Source organism: Passer domesticus, chromosome 11 (genome assembly GCF_036417665.1).
Source record: "Passer domesticus isolate bPasDom1 chromosome 11, bPasDom1.hap1, whole genome shotgun sequence".
Lineage (NCBI taxonomy): Eukaryota > Metazoa > Chordata > Aves > Passeriformes > Passeridae > Passer > Passer domesticus.
The window spans coordinates 973745-1000043 of record NC_087484.1 but is presented as its reverse complement, the minus strand read 5'-3'; the positions used below and the strand labels follow the sequence as shown (position 1 = coordinate 1000043).

General features: G+C 51.3%; 1 protein-coding gene across 1 annotated transcript; it reads right to left on the bottom strand.

Annotated features, from left to right (window-relative positions):
• Window positions 1-1047: 1047 nt before the first annotated feature.
• Window positions 1048-26098, bottom strand: GMPS (guanine monophosphate synthase). Its single transcript, XM_064385031.1, has 16 exons — window positions 25961-26098; window positions 20418-20599; window positions 16407-16521; window positions 14924-15021; window positions 13888-13991; window positions 13080-13273; window positions 12293-12458; window positions 10032-10183; window positions 9483-9656; window positions 8644-8749; window positions 7993-8108; window positions 6948-7073; window positions 5968-6083; window positions 4595-4725; window positions 2744-2916; window positions 1048-1573 (listed from the first exon to the last, which is right to left on the bottom strand). The coding sequence occupies exons 1-16, from the start codon at window positions 25985-25987 to the stop codon at window positions 1472-1474; spliced, it is 2082 nt and encodes a 693-aa protein (XP_064241101.1). The 5' UTR covers window positions 25988-26098; the 3' UTR covers window positions 1048-1471.
• Window positions 26099-26299: the final 201 nt, after the last annotated feature.

The window sequence follows — 26299 nt, the reverse complement described above, 5'->3', positions numbered from 1 at the left end:
GGCAGGCAGAGCCCCCACCCCAATTCCTGCCCCCCCCGTCCCCAGCAGCCCTGGGACACGCCACCTCCTCCCCCTCGTGCAGAGCACCCCTCAGTGACACAGGGAGAAAATGCATTTACACCTGCTGGGCATTTCCTGGGAGCAGAGATTTCCAAGCCCCATTTCCATAACGTGTAGGCAGGGAATGTAAGAACAGGAAAATGCGTGCCACAAAAATATAGAACAAACACTCTCAGTATTATTCCAGTTCACAAATCTAGGCAAGGGCAGAGAGGAGCTACAGCCCTGAAATATCCACGTTGCTGAACAGTTTAACCAAGTATTTCACCCCGTAACACTACAGCAACCTTGCAGCTGAACAGAACACAACTGCTTGAACTGAGAAACGGAAAGGGATGAGGAGTGAGCCTGGTGCACGTTCCTGTGGCCCCAGGGGGGTACCAGCAGGCTCCTGGAAGCTGCCCAGGTCGGAATCCAGCTGCTCCTGTCACGGACAGGAGTCTCAGGTGGGTGGGAATGGCTTTGCCTCAGAACAGAGCTCCTGCCCAGTAACACCTCAGTTACTGCTTCACTGCCAGGAGCAGAACAGGAGCGACAGGAGGGGCTGCAGGGCTGCACACCAACCCCCAGGAGCACCTCACACACCGAGCTGAGCACAGCTCACCCCACATAAGTGAGCTCTGCAGAGCCAGGCTGCAGAACACAAACAGCACCAGCTGCCCAGGCAGCACGGGGCACACGGCAGGCAGCACCCAGAGCTCTGCCAGCCCTGCTGTGCCCCCAGCTCTGCCTGCCCTGCTGCACCCAGAGCTCTGCCTGCCCAGCAGCCAGGGCCAGGGCAGCAGGGGAGCCCTGCCTGGCCCAGCAGGGACAGACACATGGACAGGAGTGGGAGCTCGGCTGTGACCCAGCAGGGACAGACACACGGACACAGCAGGGCCAGGAGAGGCCAGCACTGCTCCCCCTCGCTGCCATGGCCAGGAGCACAGAACAAGGGCACAGAACTCTGCATCCACAGCCACCCCACGACTCAAGAGCACCCACTCCTCCATTTGGCAAAATATTTATTTATAATAAATCCGTCCCAAAGCGGTTGGTCACAAAGAATCAACTCCTCCTGCATGTCCGGGCTGTAGCAATGCTTTCGGTAGAAGTAAATAAACTGCTTCTTTTTACACAGTGTACAAAAACAAAGAGACACCGAAATGACAGGGAAGGGGGCGCGGGGAGCTGGGGGCACTGCAGAGGCAAAGGCAGAGCAGAGGGCCTGGCCTGGCAGCGCTGGCACCGTCATTTACCCGTAGAGTCCTCAGCCCCTGGCCCAGCGCGCTCCGGGCCGGGCTGACGCCCCAGCAGAGGAGGCCGTGCCCTGCAGCAGCTCCAGCCACCTTCACAGTACTGCATGTCAACACTGGGAATGGTTTCTGATATGGTTTAGACTGCACACAGTACTTGGATAGGGAACAGCGGGTTACTCCCACTCCGTGGTTCCTGGGGGCTTGGATGTCAAGTCGTACATCACCCGAGAGATGCCAGGGATCTTCTTGATCTCTGCCACCATCTTCAACACAACCTGTGGTGGAGGGCAAACAGGTATCAGGAGAAACGTGTGTGACACAGACCTGATGAAAACCACCCTGGAAAAGCTGGAGGGCAAGCTGCTGCCACCAGCTGTGCTGGACACCAGAGCCTGCTGGCACCAGCACACTGCCACCAGGCAGGGAACAAAATCAGCTGAAGAAACCTCTGCTGTCCAGTGAGAGCCTCCTTCCAGAGCTCACAATTAATCCATGTTAGCAGCAATATTCCAGGGGAAAACCTGATCAACCTGAGAAGTTCAGCTTCCTTAAAAATGCCCCAATTCCCAACACCACTTACATGACCTGCTGTTTTATTTACAGAGAAAGCACAAATTAACACTGCATTGCTCTGTATAGAAAAACTTTATTATTTCCCCCATAAATATTATTATTCTCTATAACCTTTATTACTTAGTCACCACACTACTACCTAGCCTTAAAATGACCATTTTTCATTTTGAAGAATGCAGGGACTTTGTTTGGGGGTGGGTTTTGTGGTGTTTGGTTGTTTTAAAACACAAACACCGAGGTCAAATGAATCCTCATTTTATACAATGGGATAGTAGTTCACATGGCAACCTGAGCTGTTCTTTTCATGGACAGGCTACCTTAAAATAGAGGACTTCAATTATATACAATTACCAAACAATGCTCATATGCTCCTGAAGTCTGTTTAAAATAAAAGGTCAATCCTGCTCCTACAGCACATTCCCAGAGGGACAAAGTACTTGACTGGACATGGATAAAGTTGGGGAAAAAAAAAAAGCTTGAACCTGACTCAAGTTTTTTTAGTGACCTAAAGAGCAAACAGGACACTGACGTGTTAAACTGCAAGTTCCAGTAAAAGCACAAGTGCCAAATAAAGGCAGTTCCTAACGTCAGGAAATTTCCAATCACTGATGCAAAAATAAACTCCACATCCCAGGAATGGCTGGGCTATTCTTTCCTCTTTAGCTGGGGGTATTTTGGCTCAGCTGTGCTGGAACACCTTTGAGTGTGTCATACCCACCCGCCGGCCCCTCACCTTGTTAGCTCTTCTTCCCAGAACACCAAATATTTTACTGATTGATTAAAACAGAGAAAACCAGCACGAAACGGAAGGTGGAGGCAGCAGGTGAGAGGAGAGCAGCGGGCAGGGCTGGGAGCAGGAGCAGGGCCCTCACCTCCTCGGGCACCTCGCTGCCCGGCGTGGCGGCGATGCCCGTCATGAAGTCGCTGGTGATGAAGGGCCTGATGACCACTGACCTCTGGCACGAGGGCTGCTTCTGCAGAGGGTCCCGGTCGAAATGCAGCGGGGTCAGGATTATTGGCATCTGGCTGATCTTGCCTGCATAGCCTGCAGCACACGGGGCACACAGAGACCACAGTGACAGCGGCGCGGCACAGCTCCCCCTGCACAGCTCCCCCTGCACAGCTCCCCCTGCACAGCTCCCACCTCTGAGCCAGGAGCTGCTCCCTCACCCCGTGGGATCTGCTCCCCCACCCTGGGATCTGCTCCCCCTGGTCCCCCAGCCCAGGCTCACAGCAGTGGTGCAGCTCTACAGCTGCAAACCAGCACTGGGAGGGCACTGGCACACATTCCCAGGGCAGCTGTGGCTGCCCCATCCCTGGGAGGGTCCAAGGCCAGGCTGGATGGGGCTTGGAGCAGCCTGGGATAAGTGGAAGGTGTCCTCAGGGCCTGGAGCAGATGTTCACTAATGTCCCTCCCAGCCTAAACCACTCTGAGATTTTATAAATTGCCACTTGAGATGATCCTCAGCCTTTGCAGGCAAGCAGAAAAATCTCAGCTAATCTGTGTTATCCCTGTACTTCACTGTGAATCAGTAGAAGAGCCACTTTCCTTCCCACATAACATAAAACCAGGGGGTTTTATCAGTCCCCATATCAAGCCAAATAAAAAGATATTCCCAAATAAGTCTTTGAAATATTCTTTGAACAGTCTTCGAAACACTGAGAAGAAAGCTCTCCAGTATCCCTGCCTGGTGGTGGCCAGGTAACTCCAGACAGTCACATTTCCCTCATTTTTCAACATCTCCTCCTGAAAGGCAGTGCACAGCTCCCCACTTTCCCATTTCCAGGAGCTCAAGGTCCAAACTCCAGGTGTGAGGAGCTCAGGGTGCTCAGGCTCCCTCCCTGTGCCAGCCCTGGCCTGAGCTGCTGCACAGGGAGGTTTTCTCACTGAGCCACAGCTCCAGGCTTACTTTTAGGAGCAATTCATTCACACAGAGCCAAGTGTCACCAAAAGTTAGCGAGACACAGCTACAGCTTTACCAACACAGCCAACAGTGCTATCTCAGCCTTTTGAGGTTAATTCTGTACAAACTCTGTTCACACAGCTCTGCAAACTGAGTATGGATCCTCAGAGAGAGGGATCTGTTGTAACTTGATTTATACCAAATACAGGCAGGGCTGATGCTGTGCTTCCCACACAGATCACATCTCCAAAGGTAATTAAGTAGAAAACTGAAGAGGCTGAACCTCAGAACTGTTTATTCCCAGGATCTGCCTGTGTAGCACATCCAGGGGACTCCACACTCCCTGGCTCTGCAGGGTTGGGGCTGCAGCTTGGACTTCAAGTTAAGAAATCTGAAACCTCCAGGGACTGTGAGCATCACCCCCATGGGAAACCTGGCATCTGGGCTTTCCCCAAAACCAACACCATGGAAAAACTGTGGCAAGTTCCTTCACCTCAGGTAAACACTGAGCTCAGCAAAGAGAAGGGATTTGGGTGACTGAGTTGCCTGCCAGTGCTGTGTGCACAAGTCTGCAGAGAAGCACCACAGCTTTGAGCTTCATGATGTGTCAGAAGCAAGTCAGTCCCCAAAACCACCCAAAATTAATTCCTGGCCTTTGACCATCAGCTTCCACAACTTTTCACTGTTGTTCCACTAACTGATCACTGTTTTGGAGATAGCAGTTTGCAGACTTTGCCAGTACCACTCTGATGACCCCCACGGGGTTTGCAGGGATCTGGAAACACGGGTCTGAGCCCTGGGATGAGGTGGAGCACTTACCAGACTCCCTGAGAATGTTGTGAGCCTCGAAGTCAGCTTGCCGCAAAGTGCTGAGCACTCCTGTGGTCAGGAAGGTGGGGGTGACATCCGTGGGGGGCTCCTTGACAGGGGGGCCAAACACATACACCACTCTGCAACACACAGAATAAACCAGCCTGCAGCTGCAGTGCCAGCACAGGGCTAGAAAACAGCACCACGTCTCATTCTGCTCACAGTTTTACCAGGAGAGCACCAAACCCCCCATTAATGCTGCACCTCATTGTTAATGAAGGGTTTTCAGCACAGGGCACTAACTGAAGTTTATAAATCTGCACAAGTACACCTGCAACAAAACATCGTCTGAACTCAGAGCAGCCACATCAGCTTCGTGTTTTTAATGTCATTCCTTGCCTTTCAGAGCTGCAGAAGAGGCAGAGCTGGGTGGCCTCACCACGAGGTGCTCCCAGCAGCTGTGTGGCTCTGCAGACACACACCAGGAGTACTTGTGCCAGTTTCTAGCATGGGTTTTTGTGTGGAATACAAAGGCTGGGCAGGAGCCCTCCTCAGTGTGCCCGAGCAGCAGAGGAGCCTGCAAAGACCCTGGGAGAGCAGAGCTCCCAGAGCTGTGGGATGCTCAGGAGGGCACTGCTGAACCCAGCAGAGCTTAAAGAAATCAGCAGTGCTCTGAAGCCAGAAACTGGCTTTCATTTCCATTTTTTGACATACTCTGGAACTGCACAGGCAATCCTGATTTATGCCTTCTTTTGTCCCCTCTGCACTTAATTTAAACAGGTGCCTTGCAATTCCAGGTCTCACCTTTCAGAGTAAAAGCTCTGTCAGTAGGTGTCACTTATGTGAGAAAATGAAGTTTTGCTATAAGCAATTCTAAGCAGTTCTGGCAGAAATCCCACAGCCAGGCAAGGAGGGTGTAATTCTCCAGAGCTGATTTCATGTCTAAGCACCTTCAGCTGCTAGAAAAGTTATGGGCTCCAGAGGGTAGAAAATGTATCCTCAGAGAACCCAACTGAGATCAAACTGCCCAGCTCTGGAGCTCTCCCTGTGCCATGAGAACTGACAGCCCCACACAAATCCCTTCCTGACACAAAGGCAAAGCAAACTGCAGCAATCACAGCTCAGCCCCAGCCCGGAGCCTTGCAGGAGAGATTTGCATAAATTACAGTGGGTGCTGCCTAATCCAAGGATATAGGCCAGCAATTTCTTTTCAAGCTGGAAATAAATCCACATTTTGATGTAGTGCCTATTTGTGGCCTCTGTATGATACACCTGTCCCACACATACAAACATCAGAGCCAGGTGAACCAGGGCAGTGTCTGCACCTGCTGAACTCCCACACACCAATGGGACAATTAAAATGCAGGCAGCTCAGGACTCACCTGTTGATGTTGTGGCACATGCGTGGTATGAGCCTGGCAAGGAACATCAGGGACTCCCAGTGGGGAGCATCCTTGCTGGAGATGCCACAGACGTAGCTGTAGGAGCGACAGTCACCCTGGGGACACAAACAGCCACACTGAGTGCCAGCCCTGCTGCCAGACCACTCACAGCCCCTCCTGGCCATCCTGCAGGTGACAGCAGCACGGCTGGGGATGACATTCAGCACACACTGAGCTGGTGAGAGACTGAGTGGGTCAGAAACTACAGAGCTGCAAAAGGAAATGTTCAGGCTGGGAACACTCATCTACAGTGGCCAGTGCTGGCATTTTGGTGACAAAGGACAGAAATTTGATGACACTGCAGCCTGAAACAGTAACCAAAGCTGACTGCAAAGAACCACGTGCAGCATTAGGCAGGTGAAGATAAAATATAAGGAGGAATTCAACACTGAGGGTGCAGAGCAAGGTGCTCTACTGCTCAGGAGGGAAATCTCAGTTACTGCACCCAGTTCCATGAGTGCCAGCCCTGCACCTGCACTGGCTGTGTCTGTCCCACAGGGAGGGAAGGGCAAGGGACTCAGCTGATCCCAGTGTCCTGCACTGCCCCAGCTCCCCCCTTCCCGAGGAGAGGGATTAGCACAGCTCACAGAAGTACTGGAAAGGGCAACAAGCAGGCCAAAAGTAGCAAAGTGGGGCTTTACCCAGGGCAGCTGAGCTCTCCTGGGCCTCAGGGGGAACAGCAGGGTGACAGCAGAGCTCAGGGGCTGCAGCAGCTGCTGCTGAGTGACCCCCAGGCTGGGCAATGCCCCAGAGAGCCCCTGGCACCGAGCTCAGGGAGCCAGCCCTGCCTGCAGCACCAGGACAGGCTGGCACGGCCTCTCCAGCTTGCCCTGCTGAGGCAGGCTGCACTGCCAGCCCTGCAGCAGCAGAGGGGCTCCCCAGGGCCAGCCTGCCCTGGCAGCACAGTCCCAGCCCCGTACCTGCACTCCCACAGTTTTGATGGGCAGCAGGAAGGCATTCAGTGAATGTAGGCTTGTGATCTGCATCAGCTTCTCCTGGTCCTCCTCACTCGTGCACGCCTTCACCCTCTGCAGCAGCGTGTGGGGCTGGCAAGGAGGCAGGACGAGAAACTGGAATTAAACAAAGCTCCCAGCCCCTCAAACGGAGCCTGCACCGCACAAATAAAATTGTAATTTAAATAGCTGTTTGCTTAGTCTACATTTGCCCCTTGGAACTATTTAAAGCATACCTCTCATCTGACAATTAAACAGCAGCTGAAGCACTTCTCTGTGATTACACTGTGCTTTAAGCTGAAGCTCTCCAAGGCCATCTCTTTTCCTGTGCTCATTTTCTCCTTCACAAAGCTGCACTTTGCAGTTTTATGGCACCACAATTCCATATCTTTTAAAGGAAAGGCAGATGGAAATCCCTGCCCTCCAAGATTTACCAAAAGGTTCTGGAAGTTGTTCTGAACTCACACCTCAGAGCAGCCCCCAGGAATGCCTGACAGCCACCACAAAGGTCAGCACAGCCAGGAGATGGGGCAGTCAAACATCAGCCACTGGAAATTCCAGATTTTGGATCAGGGCATCTGGCCAGCTCCTGGCTCCTGCACTTGCATTTACACCCCTGGTGATTCTGGGCTGTGCAAACCCAGAGTGTTACAACTCCTTCAGGGAGGGAAGACCTTTTCCTGCCACTGTGTGAGCTCATCTGCACAGAGTTTAACTACAACAGAATTTGTTTGTTATTCAAAAGGTAAATAAAGTTCCATTTTCCAGAAATGGTTCAAAACACTTGCACCAGTCACAGCACTAAAAATTCCACTGAACATCTTCAGAGGAGCTGTACTTGGAGGCAGCATTCCTCAGGGAGCACAAACCAGTCCTTCTAACCTTTCAGCAGACTAAACCTCCTTTTAACCTTTCAGCAGGCTAAACCTCCTTTTAACCTTTCAGCAGGCTAAACCTCCCCGCAGGTCACTCCAGAACCATCACTCAAAATTAAAATGTAGGCTTTCCTTACCTTCTTCACACTGGCAGAAAAATCTGCCACTATTTTCAAGATGTTGTTTGTTTCTGGGAAGTCTTTGCACACGTAAGGCTCTTCAGCACAGATCACTCTGATTGCCAGGCCAGGACCTGCAGAGCAACGTTGAAGAAATATTACAGCAAATAACAGGAAGCTGGTTTTCAGCTGGAAGTGTGGAGCAGTGAGCCAGTCACTGAGCTCTGTGCATTCTGCCATTCTCTCCAAGCTTCAGCTGTCTGAACACCCTCAAGGACAGAAAGGAACCAACACACAACTGCCAACTTTGCTGTGTTCTAGTGGAGAACTCGTATTGGAAATGTTGAGTATTTACTTGCAAGACAGCAAATGTCCCTTGGAAAGGCAGAGCCAGGCCATTATTCCAGGTCAGGTCCACGTGGCAGCTCAGGCAGAGCTCACTGCACTTACTGAGAGCTCCTCCTTTGGCTTCTCCCACCAAAGCCAAACAAAGGCTTAATCATAAAACATTATGTGTATTTATCAAGCTGCTCTCAAGTCATCTTCTCTTTAAAGATGGTGCTTAACTGTAAACCTAAATTGATTTTTTTCTGTGTTTAAAGATCAGTTTTATACTGCAGTTACTCTGGATCTGCTGAAGAGCACTGCTGTGATCCAGCAGCTCCATACCTGGGAAGGGATGCCTGGAAACCAGCTCTTCAGGAAGACCCAGCTCTCTCCCCAGCACTCGCACCTCATCTTTGTGGAAGTCTTTCAGTGGTTCTATTACTTTACCCTAAAAAACAAAACAAAAAAGAAGGCAATTTACACTCCAGCTCACACATCCAAACAAAAAGCCTCAAATGTTTAGGTTCTGGCACCTAAACTGGCCTGACCTCACAGCACCGGTGCCAGTGATTCCATAAACACTGGAAAGAAATTCCCAGTGAATGTGGGCTTTGTAGCACAGCTGCAGGACAGAGGGTGAGACCAGGAAGCCCCAGGTTTGCCAGAAGAATCCGTGGCTCCAGCAGAGCAGACAGAGCTGGAAGGCCAAGCTGGCTCTGCCTGCATGAATTCAGACCTTTCTTGTCTCTGCTGGGTGCTCAGACCAAGCCCAAAGCCTGGAGCACACTGTGTGCAGGGATCAGTATCAGGAATGGGATCAGCAGTTCTCCCCTCTGGGGAGCTGGTAACTGAGCACCTTCCACCAGACTGCTGGCTGAGCTCCTCTGCTGTGCTGGCTCCTTCTCTAAGTGTGTTATCCTCTGAGAACTCACCACTGCAGGGCCAGAAGAGCAAAGCAGGCAGCCTCCCACCTTTGCCTGACATGCTAACCCCAAGGAGCTGTGCACAGAAAGTGCTTAAAGGCTTCTCTGGAGTGCACACAAACAGCCCCTGGGTCTGTTTATCTGATAAACAGCAGGAATGCACACATCACAAGTGGCAGTGGACTCGGGGCCCTGTCACAGCCAGCAGGGGCAGGGGCAGGGCTGGCTGCTGGGCTGTGGCACAGAGCCCCAGCTCACCTCCTCGCGCAGCTTGCGGATCAGCTCGGTGTCGTTGTGGTGGGTTTTGATCACCTCAGCCTTGCCACTGGCCACCAGCGAAGCGCTCTCGATCAGGTCGGGCCTCAGGGTGCCCTGGGCAAGGAAAACCTCCTCGGGCTTCAGGTTCATCTCCCCGATGACCTCGTTGGCAATCTGCAGGAGGGGCACAAAGAGGAAGAGTGCCGGCACTGCTGGGGCTGTCAAAGGCCTCGAGAATTAATGAATTTTTACAGCAGGGAGCTGGAAAAGCACAACCAGCCAGCAAACTCACAGTGCCACAGTCCCACTGCTGAAACACTCCTGTAACCCTGTCTTGTGTGGAGCAGAAAATGCAGAAAACATCCCCAGAATACAGGAACTTCAGTGCCTGTTAAATATTCTCCCAGTCCCTTCCCAAAGGCTTCTGGGCTCATCCACAGCTCACACAAGCACCCACTCATTAACCACCACCCCTGATTAAACACTAAAAGATGTACCCAGGAACCACAGTAATTTAAAAATTTCAACCAAACAGCAAATAAACATTACCTTAACGAAGGTGTCACCGATAATTTTTCTCTTTTCTTCAGGACTTGTAGTCATATTTAAGGTCTTGCTAATTCTCTTACGTGGAGTTCTGTCCTCATCTGAGATGGGCAGAGTTGTTGTGCCATTATAGAATGAATGGGCTGCATTCACCACTGCAGGAAATCACAGGGATATTGTTGTTTTTTTACAAAATCAATAAAGACTTTTGTGCAGGTTACAAAATAGAAGTTTCACTTTATTGCTTTAAAAAAAAAACCCCAAAAATAAAAGTAATTTCCTTTGACTATTAACTGCATTGAATAGGGCTGCTCAATACCTCAAAAATTAGTTTTAACAAGAGCCTTTTATTTCTCTTACTAACCTATTACTTTTTCCATATTGTGAGATTGGGCAGCCACATGAAAGTCCAGTTCTTGCTTCCCTCTCAGATTATAATTTACTTGCTTTAAATAGTTTACAGACAGTGTTTCCCCAAGGCCTTTCTGCAACCAAAATTAAATGATGCACTATTTACTCATGCTACATTATGCCACTTAATTTAGAGAGGCTCCCAAGCCAGAGATCAGCTGGGAGGCTCTCTGGCATCCTTCACCAGCACTGAACTCCCTGACCTACAGCAGGAGCATTTGCAGCAAAGGGATTCCCTCAATTTGCTCCTCTGGCTGCCTGCCAGAGCCCAGGTTTATTGCTCCACACACTGCAAGAATAAGACATGGACTTCCCAATAAAAAAAAAGTAAAAATAAATGTAGAGAAATGTGTTTAGAATGAAGCTCAGGACACTGCAGGCCAGGCTGTGGGAAGCACAGGAGAGCCCCTGGGCAAGGCACAGAGCACCAGAAGAGGCAGCTAGGGCTCAGGAGCTCTCCAGGCAGCACAGAGCAGCTCATGCTGCTGCCACCAATTTGGTCTTCTCTGACCTCCTCATACCCAAGGTACCAAAAACCTCTGAGCCTTCTCATCAGCCACCTCTGGGCACTTGCTGCTCTCTCAGTCAACTCCTTCACAGACTCATAAAGGTTGGGGAAGACCTCCCAGATCACTGAGTCCAGCCTCTGGCCAATCAACACCTTGTTCCCAAAAGGTCACTCCAAAACCACTAAAATGCACCTCTTTCAAAGCAAGAAGAAATGCTTTGAAAATCTTTTTGGCTATAGTAGGATTCAGTCACCCAAACGAGCTCACAGTTGACAAAGAGACTCAGGATAAGAAATGAAGCCCGAAGTGGTTATCAGACACTGGAGCAAATGGAAACGCAGTGAGCTGTGCAGCAGCTGAACAGGATCCCTCAGCAGCTGAACAGGATCCCTCAGCAGCTGAACAGGATCCCTCAGCAGCTGAACAGGATCCCTCAGCAGAGGAGTGACCCCGGCACAAATGCCCTGCTCTGCTGTGCCCCACCTGCACAGACACCAGCATCTGAGGAGATGGGGAGCTCACTGTACGCTCCCATCCAGCAAACAAGGCCTGACATTCCAGGTTTCAGTTCCGTGCTCAGCAGCTCCCCATCACTGACCCTGCCTCGGTACCAGAGTCTGGGAGCAGCAGCTCAGCAACACCCAACCCTAAGGGCCGGCTCTGGGGAAACACTGTCGGGTCGGCTGTCACTTGTCCCTGCCCCAGCACGGGAAAAGGTGGTTCTGGGCAGGCTGTGCTTTGAAGGAGTCTGGACTCTTGCTTTTTCAGTCTTCAGCTGAGTTTATTGTTCCTTTTCTACAAAGTTTTTCTGTCTGTCCAGCCGAGGTCTGACCAGCAAGACAGCCAAGGGCACTCTCCCCTGCCCATGGGGCGGTTGTCTCTTTTATAGTGAAAACTACGTATAAGATATTTACCTGCTATTTCCAATACTTTTCATCCTTGTTAGCAAGTGTACCTTCACCATGAACCAATCCACATGTGCCATGGATGCCAAGGAGAAGAAAGAAGAAGGACAGGGCATGCCCAAATCCCTCCATCTTGGGACTCTTGACCCCCATGTACAGGATTCCAAACCCCCCTGTACAGTGCATTAAAATCTATGTTTCACCCAGTGAATATCATCCCCTCACCATCCAAACCTGAAATTCTCTCATCTCCTCACACTCAGGTGTCATTTCTTTAGAAGGATCAAAGTCAAGCCACCAGGCACTTCTGGCAACATCCCAGGGCTCCAGAGCCCCCCAAGGGCTGTCTCGGTAGCTCTGGACACCCGGAGTGAGGTGCTGAGCTCCCACAAAACACCCCAACCCCCGCGCTGGAGGAGCGGGAGCAGCAAGGAGGTACCTTTGACGTGGATGCCCAGCTTCCTGAGGGCCTCCTCGACGGCCTGGCTCTCCCTCTTGCGCATGAAGCCGTTGTCGATGTGCACGGCGATGACCTGCTCGCGGCTCAGCGCGCGGTTCAGCAGCGCCGTGCACACCGTGGAGTCCACGCCGCCGCTCAGCAGCACCTGCCAGGGACAGCACAGGGCAGGACCGGGTCAGAGGGGCTGGGAGCAACCAGTGAACACAGCACCGGGAGGGGAGGGCACTGCAGGAGTGTGCACCTTGTCGAGGGAGTGGCGAAACCATCCTTTATCACCCTAAAAAGTTTCTCATGGATTAGGTGAAAAGCCACCTCACAGGACCTTGGGGACTTCACCTCAGACTTTAGGACAGCTAATTGGACAGAAGCCCAAAAAATCCCACCTGGGCAATTTACCAGACAAAGGAGTGAACAAAGAAACTAATTGCCTTTGTGAGGTGTTTTACCAGGAGTTTTACCTCTTGCACCTGGCTAGATTTTTCTGGTTGTTATTTTGCCTTTTATTAAACCTTTTTGTTTCCAACACTGCAAGAGAAGCCATCCTGCTGGTTTTTATGCCTCCAAAGGTAGCTGAGCTATCTTGGGTGTGTTACAGACCTCCAAGAGCTTATGAGAGCTGGCTGGGGGAGGCTGATGTAACAGGGCACAGCACCCACCTGCAGTGCACTGCCCCAGCTGTGCCACTCGCCCACAACCTGGGCGTGCAGGACCCAAGCCACCATAGTGCCCCACCTCCCACACCAACCCCAAGCAGCCCCCAACTCACCAGGACCTTTGAGGAGCCCACTTTGTCCTTGATGTCCTGGATGCACTGGAGCTCTCTGTTCTCCACGGTGAAGGTGCCGCTGCAGCCCGCGATGTCGTAGAGGAAGTTCTTCAGGATCATCTTCCCGTTCACCGTCAGGCTCACCTCGGGGTGGAACTGTGCTCCATACAGCTTCTTAGACTCATTTGCTATGCCTGGTACAAGGCAGAACAACAATAACTCAGCTGGAGCTGAAGGCATAGCCAAGCCAAGCAAGAGCCCCCGAGTGGCTCTTTGGGATTGGGTAACTCCAGTGGCTTTCAAACCCCAAATTCTAAGGTCCCACAATTTCCTGTGTGATGTTAAAGCCCTGTACCTACATTATTTCAGTACCTACATTATCCTTGCTCAGTTGAACATTCATGCAATATTAAATACAGTAACAAGTTAATAAAGCTTTAATAATTTAACAGTGCACAACCCAAACCCCACTGGCACTGCACACCACAGTGCAGGTCTCCCTCTGCCCTGCCTTAAGGGCACAGGATATTTTATTTCTATGACAAACAACACATGCATGCTTTAAAACAATATAAACTATATAAATAATGATAACTTTAACCACATTTAAATCAGGATCATTGCCTTTAAAGTCTATTTCTTTATTAACATGACAGCTTGACATACAGACACAGCAGAAATTTTTTAAATGTTATTTGGCAATTAAATACCAACAGCTATTACTCCATTCCCATTACGTTCTAACACCTGTCTGCCATATTTCTTTACCAAACATTATCAGAAGACAAATTCAGGATAAAATACATACCTGCTATGATGTTCCCAGACTGTGCCACCACTTTGAATCCATCAGCTACTTTATCCACACTATCTCCATGAGTGAGGAGCACCAGCTCTTCCTTCTGAAGGCCTCTAAACCAGGATTAAAAACCAGAATCAATTCAAGAAAGAACTCCGTGCCTTTCCACGACATGCCCTGAGGGATTCCAACAAAAGCACATCTCGACAGACCAGGACATCTGAAATGTCTGCAGGATTTCCTTCCCAGAACAGCCACCTGCAGCTCTCAGAGGCTGCCCAAGCCTGTGTCCAACACAGCCCTCCTGCAAGAGGGAACTGACCTCACTTCTGAGGGTTTGTGGGTTTCTCCTTACAGACACCCCAGCACTGAAATCCCCTCTGGGACATGGGGAGCCATCTGGAGTAGGTCAGGATAACGGGAGTCTTGCCTTTTATTTCACCAAAGTGAACTTTTCTTGTTCAAAACTATGTGTTTTCAGGACAATGTGGGCACATCAGACATTCTGCAGGAGCCCCACAGAGGGAAGATGATAAAACTGGAACACCAGGGATGAGTAAACTGTCACATTTTCACAAGGAACTTGAAAGCCATCAACAGAATTATCAAGTAATCTAATTCGGGTTTATAAAACATCACAAAGCAGTTTTAAAGGAAGGCAGAAGAGGAATGGGTTTGGATTTTCTGTGCCCTTTCCAAAACTGGATGGGCACCAACAAATACAAGAGCAGTGCACAGCAGGAGACAAGAGCTTAACTCAAATATTCTCAGATCATGGTGCACTTACAGTGTCTCAGTGAAGACTCTGAAATAAGGAGTTTATACAATATTCCCAGGAAATAAATCTGCTTTTTTAGAGCCAGTTAGAAAGTTATCCCTAAGTATTTGTTTCAGTGAGTAACTTGCTTATTCGTGACCACATTTGTAAAAGTTTTATTAGAAATTATCAGCTAGTTTTGCCTTTTTTTCAAAAAATAACCTTCCTCTCATCCAGACACCCATTCCCAGGCTGATACTGCTCTGATAACTGGAGAAGTGTGTGCACCTGAAGAGTGAGCAGGTGTTGTCCAGGGTGATGCTGAACACTCCATCCTCCCGAACGCTCTTCTTGTGCACCGTCCCTCCAAACACCTTGTTCATCATCTGCAGAGCAAAGGGACCCTGTGAGAAACCCCCTGCACCCCTCCAAACACCCTGCTCATCTGCAGAGCAAAGGGACCCTGTGAGAAACCCCCTGCACCCCTCCAAACACCCTGCTCATCATCTGCAGAGCAAAGGGACCCTGTGAGAAACCCCCTGCACCCCTCCAAACACCTTGTTCATCATCTGCAGAGCAAAGGGACCCTGTGAGAAACCCCCTGCACCCCTCCAAACACCTTGTTCATCATCTGCAGAGCAAAGGCACCCTGTGAGAAAGCCCCTCACCCCCTGCACCCCTCACTGGGACTGCCAACACCTCACCACATCCCAAAGCTGTAGGAATTCCCTTCAGAGTTAATCCTTGCTGTGTACTGGGCTCGTTCCTCTCTGCCAGCAGAGCTGGGGGCACTGCCACACACAGGGAGCAGGACCCCACAGGCAGAGATTTGCAAAATAATGTCTATTCCACAGTGTGCAGCTCCTTCCCTCAGAAATGGCTGCTCTGCAAACCAGCTGAGTACCTGAGGCCACGTCAAAAGCCTGAGTTTACTCCCTTAGTTTTATTCTGGGACTAAGAAACCAAGATGCAGGAGCAGAAGTCATGCACGTAAAGCAGCCCTTGCCTCCCTGGAAGTTTGTTTTGCCCAGCTGGGATCTACCAGATCCCTGCAGGACCACCAGAGTCCAAAGGGAAGTAAGGGTTATTTCTTTTTCTGTGAGGGAGCGTTAAGCACTCTTAAGAACTCTGCTAGGAACAGCCCTTGCCTGACACACTGCTCCACTTGTTTGCAGGAGAGGTGCCTTTTTCAGCACCAGCTGGGCAGAATTAATGAGTGACTGACAGGTTGTATTTACCCTGACAAAACCAGGGAGGGTGGAGCTCAATTCAGTGCTGCAGCAAAGAAAAACCATTTATGCAATTGATCCCAAACTGGTTTGGGTTGGAAGGACCTTAAAGCTCATCCCATTCCACCCCCCCAGGAGCAGGGACACCTTCCACAAACCCAGGTGGATCCAAGCCCTGTCCAGCCTGGCCTTGGGCACTGCCAGGGATCCAGGGGCAGCCACAGCTGCTCTGGGCACCCTGTGCCAGGGATTTCCCACCCTCCCAGGGAAGAACTTCTCCCTGATCTCTAATCCAAATCTGCCCTCCTTCAGTTTAGGGCCATTACAAGGTAAGGCAGAGCCCAGAGAGGAACACACAGCAAGCTCATCCATGCACGCTCCTGTGGCTCTGCTCTGCCTCAGGAGCAGCTCCTCCAGCACTGCCCTCCAGCCCATGCAGGAATGGGGCCTGCAAGGAGGCTGTGCACAGGCACAGAGTGCCTGGACTCGCTCCTGGAGGTGTCTCCCAGCCCCAAGGACTCTGGGTTGTCTCCCAACAGCACCTGCATCCCATAGCAGATCCCAAGCACTGGCTTTCCTATTGTGAAAATGGCTGGGTCGAACCATGGTGCATCTTCTGCATACACTGAGTTTGGTCCTCCAGATATGATGATGGCTCTGCAGGCAGAACAGGAAGAAATCATTAATAAAACCACTCTGGTTACTTTGAAATCTATTTACTGTAAGCAGTGGCACTGTCTCATACCACCCTTAAAATGTCTGTTAGAAGGTATCAGTTCTAACACAGGTATCAGTACCTTGATTTTTACTGTCTAACCCAGCAGGTTTTCAGGGAGGGATTTCCCCAGTTTAGGCAAAGTCAAATATAAACCATCCTAAAAAGTGCCTGTATTTTAAATTTCTCATAGCCAACCATCAGCTATGAGAGAAGCAGGATGGCTGGGACAAATGTGGAGTATTAGCACCAAGATATATATATATTTATATATATATATATATATACACACACACAATTTATGAAGTCCGTGACATCTGGAGGAAACCTGCAGCCAAAAAATCCACTCCCTACCTTCTAAATCTGCTGAAAAAAAGTCCCTTCATCCATGCTGGTTATGCAGAGATGGCATCAGCAACAAGCTGAGAATTACAAGCACAATGCATGCTATCGTGTAGGGTTTGGAGTTAATACTGCACACTATTAAAGCAAATTAAACCATCTCAAAGGAGAAGAGAGGGTTTTTGCAAAGCACAGTGATTTACAGGCCCATGAACTGCAGAGGCACCAGTTGGGCAACACCTCTGGCCTGGTCCTGGGATCAGGCAGGGCAGTACTAGACCTTGGACTCAGAACTGTTTGTTACACAGAGAACATCAAACTTGTTCTGAGCCAGAAGTGCAAAACCAACCCAGACAGGGGTTGCACAAATGGGATTTAACGTATCTAATCATTCCCCCAGCACTAGCTCCACACAAGTCCTGGCAAAGCAGAGTTTTTGTGGTTGTGAGTTTTTCTGGGCTGTGCTGCCCACTCCTGCCATGCCACCAGCAGGAACAGCCCTGCAGGACCAGCCCTGGCTCCAAGGTCACCTGCAGCCCTCCAGGCCAGGAGGGATGGTGCTGGAAGAGGCAGCACTTGCTCCCCTGCCTGCTGGGATCTCCAGGCCAGCTCTGGAACCAGCACAGCTGACGTGGGGGCAGTTTTACACTGACCCATCCTGAAAGCTCCTCCCTGCAGCTCCTGCACTTCTGCTCAGCCTGGAGACACGGTGCATTTCCTGAGCCTGAATTCCCTCTGTGGCTGCTGGTGCTCCTGCTCCAAATAACTCCATGCACAGAGGCATCTGCTCAAGTGCCAGATGTACAGAACATTATTTAATATCAATTAGAGCCACAGAACATGCTCCTGGAGCTCAGGGCCCATCCCCAGGGAGCCCAGGCAGAGTCTTTCCCTAATCTCCAACCCAAAACTCCCCTGACACAGCTCCAGTGCTCCCTGGGATTCCAGGAAGGAATTGAAGGAATACAGCCACACCTATAGACTGAACATTCTGATGAGAAGTCAAAATAGTTACACACTCTTCTAGTCAAAAAGTAGTCTTCAACACCTGGTTTTTTTCCATACTAGTTGAAATTTGACCTAATACAGAGAGGTCTGCAATGTGCCCAAGTACTGAAGTTAAAAATAAAAAAAGAGTTGGGGCTGAGAGAAGGACTTGCATCTTTTCAGCTGTGCAGAGAAGTCAGAACATGCACAGGATGCAGACTGTGCAAGCTTTCCTGCAGCTCTCTGTAATCTCCTGCACATTTGTCTGTGTTGGTATGAACATCCCTGTCTCTGGTTTAGCCTGAACCCTGCCCAAACAACCTGACCCAGCCCGGAAAGCCCCTGTGCACTGCATTACAGGCACCTCAGGAACCACAGGAAAACACCCAGGGGAAATGTGTGCACTGACTCCCCAGGGTCAGGACTCCTGCCAGAGCTCAGTGCCAGGGCCCAGACCAAATCCAGGGCCCAGACCAAATCCAGAGCCAGGACATTGTGGGAAATGCTCCTGTTCATGCCACATTTAGGTGACACTTGTCACTGCAGAGTGTTCTGAACACTGAGGAGCTGCCTTTTCAAACACAACATGTAAACATCATTTAGCAAAATGTGTCCTCTGGCTGCCACCCCAAAGCCCAGCCCAGGGGCAGCTCCTCACCCACTCCACGCATGAGCTGCAGCGTGGGAGCCTGGCTGCTCCCAGGACATGGAACAAGCACCAAAACCCTGCAGGGAACCCACAGACTCAGCCTTACAGAGGCCACAGCTGTTGATCTGTTGGGTTTGCTGGCTGACACGGACACAAACAGGTTTTGTGGACACAAACAGAGTCATTGACCAGCCTGGGTGACCTGGAACCAGCCCCCAACCTTGAGAAGTGACCTGGGTGAAGAGGCTCTGCCACATTTTACAGAGCAACTATTTGCAATGACAGCTACCACAGGACTAATCCCCATACTCTGAAGAACTTTCAACTGTTCTGAATTCTTCCCACTGCAAACCTGCATCAACACAAACTATTTACTGCTTCACTAATTACCACTGATTGGAAAAATGCACTTCTGCAGCACTGTCTTATCTGTTATAACACAACCAAAATCCCACGTGCACCAAATTTCTGGACTTGTACCAAACTGACAAGTAAATACAAATCTTTGGTGTTTGTAGACTTCAGGGTATTTATTCTCCACACACAGAAGAGATGTATATCCCAAAAAGCCTAACAAAACATGAAAAAATAATGTACAAAGTACTAAGTAATTGTGAGACTTTGCTGCAAACAATGAGTGGCAGTGTCAATTAGGGATTTTTTTAGCTGCTTCCCAGGAACATCTGGCACGATTTACCACAATACCTTGAGTACCCAAGTTAGTCTAATTTAAAAAAAAAACTAAGTAAAAAAAATTTTAGAAGCCTACAAAATATTCAGCAGGTAAAACAGCAAAATCATCTACATTTTGGCAGACAGTTAAAATGCAGCCTCTTGAATGATACTCTGCAATTGAAATTATCAAAATGACATTAGGAAACAAATGTACAAAAAGGCATGGAGAGACAAATGTAAGATGGATCTCTGCCCAAGTGTCCCCAGCACAGCTCAGGTGTTCCTGTGGCCACAGGAGGGAATCATTCACACCACTGGCATTAGAGATTCCTGTATACAGGCAGAGATATTTTAAAAGAAAGGCCTTATAAAATCAGGGCTTAAGCCTGTTGCTTCTTCTAAGTGCAGCTAACCAGCTGGCTTGTAAGCTCCCACAAGAAAGAATCAAAGGAATAAGAAGCAGTTAGCACAACAACCTACCCTAGTGAGAAAAATAGGCTGCACCTGTAATAACAGATGATCTGTCCCATAAAATTCCACAAAGAAAAATGTAAACACCTAGGTGAAGAGAGAATCTTAGCACGTACACACAGAAACACCTTTGAACCAATGAATTGGGCAAGAAAACTACCAGCCATTTGGAGCTGAACACATGGTCTGTGAAAACTGCATAAAATGAGTTACGTGAATAAAGAATTGGCTTTTCCTAGGTGAAGAAATCGAGAATACTGTGTGCTTTGTTGCAACATTAGAGCTACTGCCCAGGAGGTGAGCACGGAACAGAGAGCAGGGAAGGAACAGGAGCTGAGCTTGGAACAGAGAGCAGGGAATGGGCCCAGGAGGTGAGCATGGAACAGAGAGCAGGGAATGGTCATGGAACAGAGGGAGGAAAGGGGCAGGAACAGAGAGCAGGGAAGGAACAGGAGGTGACCATGGAACAGAGAGCAGGGAACGAGCCCAGGAGCCGAGCACGGAACAGAGAGAGGGAAGGAACAGGAGGTGAGCATAGAACAGAGAGCAGGGAATGGGCCCAGGAGGTGAGCATGGAACAGAGAGCAGGGAATGGGCCCAGGAGGTGAGCATGGAACAGAGAGCAGGGAATGGGCACAGAACAGAGAGCAGGCAATGGGCCCAGGAGCCGAGCACGGAACGGAAGCAGCGAGGGCCGGGAAGGGCCGGTCCTACCGGAATCCCTGCTCGCGGATGGCGAAGGCCGGCGTCTCCAGCGGGAAGATCTCGGACTGCACGAAGAGCTCGCGCACGCGCCGGTCGATGACCTTGCCGTACTGCGCGCCCGCGTCCAGGATCACCACGGCGCCCTCGTAGTGGTGCTGCCCATCCTTGAGCTCTGCCCCGGCGTTCTCGGGCTGCAACGGCACCCAGGCAGGAACCACAGTCACCCACACGCAGCCAGAAATCCCACGGGACTGCTGCACCCACTCAGCAATCCCATGGGATCATCAACACCCATGTCAGAAATCCCATGGAACCACCGACACCCACGCTAGAAATCCCATGGGGTCACCCATACCCACTCAGCAGTCCCACAGGATCATCAACACCCATGTCAGAAATCCCATGGAATCATCAACAGCCATGTCAGAAATCCTATGGAGTCACCCACTTCCACGACAGCAATCCCATGGGGTCATCCATACCCATGTCAGCAATCCCATAAAGGCACCCACACCAGCCATCCTGTAGGGTCACCCACTCAGCAATCCCATGGGATCACCCACGCCCACTCAGCAGTCCCACGGGATCACCCACACCCACTCCGCAATCCCACAGGATCACCAACACCCACTCAGCAATCCCATGGGATCACCCACACCCACTCAGCAGTCCCATGGGATCACCCACACCCACTCAGCAGTCCCACGGGATCACCCACACCCACTCAGCAGTCCCATGGGATCACCCACACCCACTCAGCAGCCCCACGGGGTCACCCACACCCACTCAGCAGTCCTGTAGGATCACCCACACCCACTCAGCAGTCCCACAGGATCACCAACACCCACTCAGCAATCCCATGGGATCACCCACACCCACTCAGCAGTCCTGTAGGATCACCCACACCCACTCAGCAGTCTCATGGGATCACCCACACCCACTCAGCAGCCCCACGGGATCACCCACACCCACTCAGCAGTCTCATGGGATCACCCACACCCACTCAGCAGTCCCACGGGATCACCCACACCCACTCAGCAGTCCTGTAGGATCACCCACACCCACTCAGCAGTCCCATGGGATCACCCACACCCACTCCGCAATCCCACAGGATCACCCACACCCACTCAGCAATCCCATGGGATCACCCACACCCACTCAGCAGTCCTGTAGGATCACCCACACCCACTCAGCAATCCCATGGGATCACCCACACCCACTCAGCAGTCCTGTAGGATCACCCACACCCACTCAGCAGCCCCATGGGGTCACTGAGACACGAGGCTGGGAAAGGCCTCTTGAGTGGCATGAGTCCAGCTGTCCACCCAACCCCACCACCCTGTCACCACTGACCTGTGCCCTCAAGTGCTGCTTGCACACATTTTAGGAACCCTCTCAGGGATGGTGACCCCACCACAACTCTGGGCAGCCCCCCTAGATGCTTTACAAATGTTTCTGTCAGGAAATGCCTCTTGATATCCAGCCTAAACCTCCTCTGGCTTTACACTGACAGCCCATTGACAAAGCCAGATCTCTTTAACAACTAACATGTGCGAGGCTTTGCTAATTAGCTATGCTAATTTATGATAAAAATGATAAAGACCAGCCAAGAAACTTCAAAATGCAAAAAAATAATAATAAAAAAAAATCTTGAAGATTAGAAGGACCAGTTGAGGCACTGGCAAGATAAAGGTGCTGGACACCAGCACAGAACATCCACCCCAAGCAGACACACAGACATGACATCCCCATCCCCCAAACCAAACAGGGCACAAATTAGGGAAGAAAAATGCTAATGATCTAATGAAAGCAGTGCTTCCCACAAGCAAGAGCTCATATGCTCTGATCACCATCTGCAGCCTCTCCATCTTTTTCCATTTTCCAGTTCCACACGAACCCCAGCACAGCCCATGAGAACTGAGAGCATTAGCCTTTTTCTCAGGCAAAACAGCACAAAACCAAACAAAAAATGTTTTCCACCGTCACGCTGGCTCATATGCTGAACTTCACTTGACATTACCTCCTGGAGAGAATAAAAAGGGGAAATTGAGAACAAATGTCGCTGCTAAATGATTAAAAAAAAAAAGCCCAACACATTTTGAGTGCAGCATTTGAGCAGAATGCACACCAGAACAAAGCAGTGGTTCCCTCTGAGCCCCTCACGCCTGAGCTGCTTGGCCAACTTCAGCCAAGAGTGCTAAAAAACACAAAGCTGAGTTTCTTCATTAAAGAAACTTCTGAGGAGAGGCAGTTATTCCATGGAAGTGTTCTTATCAGAGCATCTCCGAGGAAGAATCAACAGCCATGCTCTAACACCAAAAATCTAAAGAATTGACTGCCTAAAGAATTGACTTCTCTCAAGGTGTTCTTCCCCTCCCTCAAAGCTTACCCTGTCCCTGCCAATGCAGCTCGGTGAAGGACAGAGTGGGAAGGGTTTTACTTTGGCAAAAGCTGCCTTTAACACCTTGGAGCTCCATTTCAGGTTTTACTGATGGCAGGTTGGAGTGGTTCTGCTCGTTTGGAGCAGGCAGCAGAACCTCCAGCCCAGGACTCGCCTGTGTTCCCATCCCTGCTGCCCAGGCACCTCCACCTAGGGCAGGAATTCACCCCAGGGCAGCCACGGGTGATTCTGGAGAGCATCATCCTGCTGGGACACAGCCTCCCAACGAACACACTGGAAATGTCCAAAGTTCACACCAGCTGGAAGAGGTTTTATCTTAATTAAAGGACATAAGTGGGGAAAAAAATAGTGCTAAATCCCTCAAAAGCCTAAATCCAGGTTAAAATCAGATATTTAATTTTTGCCCTTCAGCTGGCAGCCAAGTTGCCTGACGGGAAGCTCTTAATGACTTTGAGTCCTGGGTTACACAACAAAAAGTGCACATGCTGGAAGAGAGCAGACTTTGCAGCAAAGACCCCTCCACACCCCCAGGGAGAGTCACCTGAGCTGTCCTCCCTTCCAGTGCAGGCAGGGAATCACTTTTAGAGTGGTTCTGGGCATTTTCACCTGGCAATTTCTAAATTAGCAGCTCTTGCCACACAGACCAACATCCCTCTGCTTTCCTGAGCCCACCTCGGGGAAAACACTATTCCTGGCAATGCTATTTTTTTATTTCAAGTCTTTAATTGTTTCAGAGCAGTAGATTGTGTCATTTAGGGCCAGAGCTCTGCAGCCCCCTCAGAAAAACAGACTAAACAGAAGTACTGTTGGTGTCAGCTCAGCTGGACTGACAGCCGAGCATCCACACCCGTAGCTAACAAATAAATAAATCTGGTTTTCAGTGCCCTACCCTGAGATGCTCTGGGCAGGCAGGTGTGGTTAACGGGGGCATGAGCAACAGTTGTGGGGGAGACAGGAGTGTGAAAACAGAAAGAGGCTGAGGTTGCACCAGGAGCACTGCTAAAGCAGCACGAGTTGGTCTGTGTCCTGAAGCTGCACCTCCCTCATGTCCCAGCAGAGGCAGGACAGCAATCCAGACTCCTGTGAACTCACCAGACAAGTAGAACTAAGGGGATTCAGAACTACGAGAGCCCAGTGTACACCACCATAAATCACAGGCAAAAAGAGGAAAGGAAAAAAGGCAGCAAAGTCATCACAGGATCTGGCTTTACTTATTGAAAGGCACAGTTCCAAGGCTAGGGGTTTTAAACCCCAATTTACCACGGGAAACTTCATTTGATGAAATCCAGAAAGGAGCAGATGCTGCTCATGTGCAGCCAGCATGGCAGCTGAGCTCTGCACACACGGGCAGAGATTCAGAGGCACCAGACAGCCCAGCTCCTGCAGGGACAGACGGGGCTTATGGAGCCAGCCCCTCCTCCTAATGGGGGCTCAGCAGCCTCGAGTGAAAGCTCTTTTTCCCCTCAGTACAGGTAGAACTAGCTCTCCTTGTCTTCTGGTCCATTTGCACACAAGTGTGGAGAACGTGCTGGTTTTGAGACCTGCTGTGAACTGCTCTGACAGGCCCAGGCTGTCCAGGCACAGGCACCGTGCTGCTGTGCCCAGAGCAGGGCTGAAAACAGGGCTAAACACACGTGCACAGCCAGAGAGGAGAGTCTCTATTCAGCTAACTCAAATCACCCTGAACGCCACGGACCCGAGACATGGCACCGAGGTGCCAGGTGCCACCTGGGCCGTGTGGTCACCCCAGCTGTGCTGCCAGCCTCATTCCACCGCTCAGCTCCACCACACTGGCCCTAAAGGACAAAACCTTCCATCACTGCTGTTCTCCTGTGCCAAAACCAAGTAATTCTGAGATCTCTAGTGAGCTGAGGTAGGAGTACTGGAACCAGGCTTGGGTCACCACCCAAGGACACCACAAATCCTGTTCCTCGCGTGCCTACCTAGTGCCTTAAACGGAGTATGCAAGTTCCAAGCAGCCCACTTGTGCAGAATCAGGGGATTTTCCAGCATTTCACACAGCCACATGCTTGCAGGTTGGTCATTAATGCAATTTATAAACCACATTTCTGTACAGACCAGTCCCATTCTGGAGTACTGGAATGTAGCAGCAGCTCCTCTGTCCGAGCCCTCAGCCCCAAGCTTTCACCCACACTGGTGACTCAGGACAAGCCTAATCCAAGAGCCTTGATCTTGCACTTTCAAGCCAGCACAGGTTTTACAAGAGTTTAACTGTTTCCCCATGGTACTAAAATTAAGCCAGTCTAAGAACGCTCGCTCATATTTCACAGTATAACAGGAAAGCAGCTCCCTCACACTCGGGCCATCCCCAAGACAGAGACAAGAGCTCCCAAGTCTTCCTGTCAGGGGGGCTTTAGCAGACACGAGTCTCATGCAGGTGTGGGTGGGCTGCAGGGAGCCGGTGCCTGCAGAATCTGCTCCCACTGGGGCAGGATGAGCCGGATCCGCACACCCACAGCCAGGGAGAACCGGAGCAGCCCTGGCCAGGAAAAACGGGCCACAAAACTCACACAGGGATGAGCCGGGCACTCAAAAACCCTCCAGAGGCACAGCTTCTTGCTGTGATAACGAGACAGCCGAGAAGGAGGGAGGAGAGGAGCAGCCCCGGCCAGGAGGGGAGGTTGTGAACCAAGGAAACCGTGTCAGAAAACTTCCACGGGGCCCGAGCTCGCTGCCCGAAACCGAGCGCTCAACCCCCCCCGAGCCGCGGGTTTCCACAAACTCGATAAAGAAACCAGCACGAGTCTTTTATCCCGGCCCAGCAGCGCTGCGGGCAGCCCGGCTGGGAAGCTGCACTATCGGAAGGAGCTGGAAGTTGCTGGGCGCACGGTTCGTTCCGTGCCCCGGCGCCCGGGCCACACGGACACGCGGCCGCGGCGGCGCCCGGGCCGGGGCTGAGGGGGAGCCCTGCCGTGCTGAACGAGCCGAGCCCCGGCCCCGAGCGGGGACACCGCCGGGCGGGGCTGGGGCTAGAGCAGCCCCGCTCGGGGGTTAAGCAGCTAATTAATGAATTAGCGCCCTGCCAGCAGCCAGGGCTGCGGCTGCGGCGCGGGCGGCCCCGCTCCCTCCCGGGCCGCGGCACCCCGCCATGCGCCCGCCGGGCCGGGCCGGGCCGGGCCGCAGCACTGACCTTGGTGTCCCCGTTGCACAGGGCCATGGGGGCGGCGGGCAGCGCGAAGAAAGGGCCGCGAGGAGCCGCGGCCGATGAGCTAATGCCGCCCGCGGGAGGAGGAGCCGCCCGGCACGGCCGCTCCGGCGGAAGGGGAGGAGCGGCGGCGGGGTCAGGGGCGGGACGGGGACACGGCGGGGACACGGCCCGAGAGCCCGGCACCCCCGCGGGTTGGGCTCCGGCGGCTCGTTGTGCTCGCTGTCAGGGTAAAGGCAGTCAGAGCTCTGCAGTGAGCGGGGTTTGTGCGTGAGCATCCCGTGTACCGTGGGATCGCTGGCTGCTCCGGGCTGGGAGCTTAAC

Excerpts from the sequence above, each read along its gene's own strand:
- GMPS (XM_064385031.1), bottom strand. The coding sequence starts at position 25,987 with ATGGCCCTGTGCAACGGGGACACCAAG. Across the intron at positions 10,184-12,292 it reads GCTGGGCATCCACGTCAAAG|TGGTGAATGCAGCCCATTCA; the intron begins GTACCTCCTTGC and ends GATTTCCTGCAG. Across the intron at positions 9,657-10,031 it reads TCGGTGACACCTTCGTTAAG|ATTGCCAACGAGGTCATCGG; the intron begins GTAATGTTTATT and ends CCCCTCCTGCAG.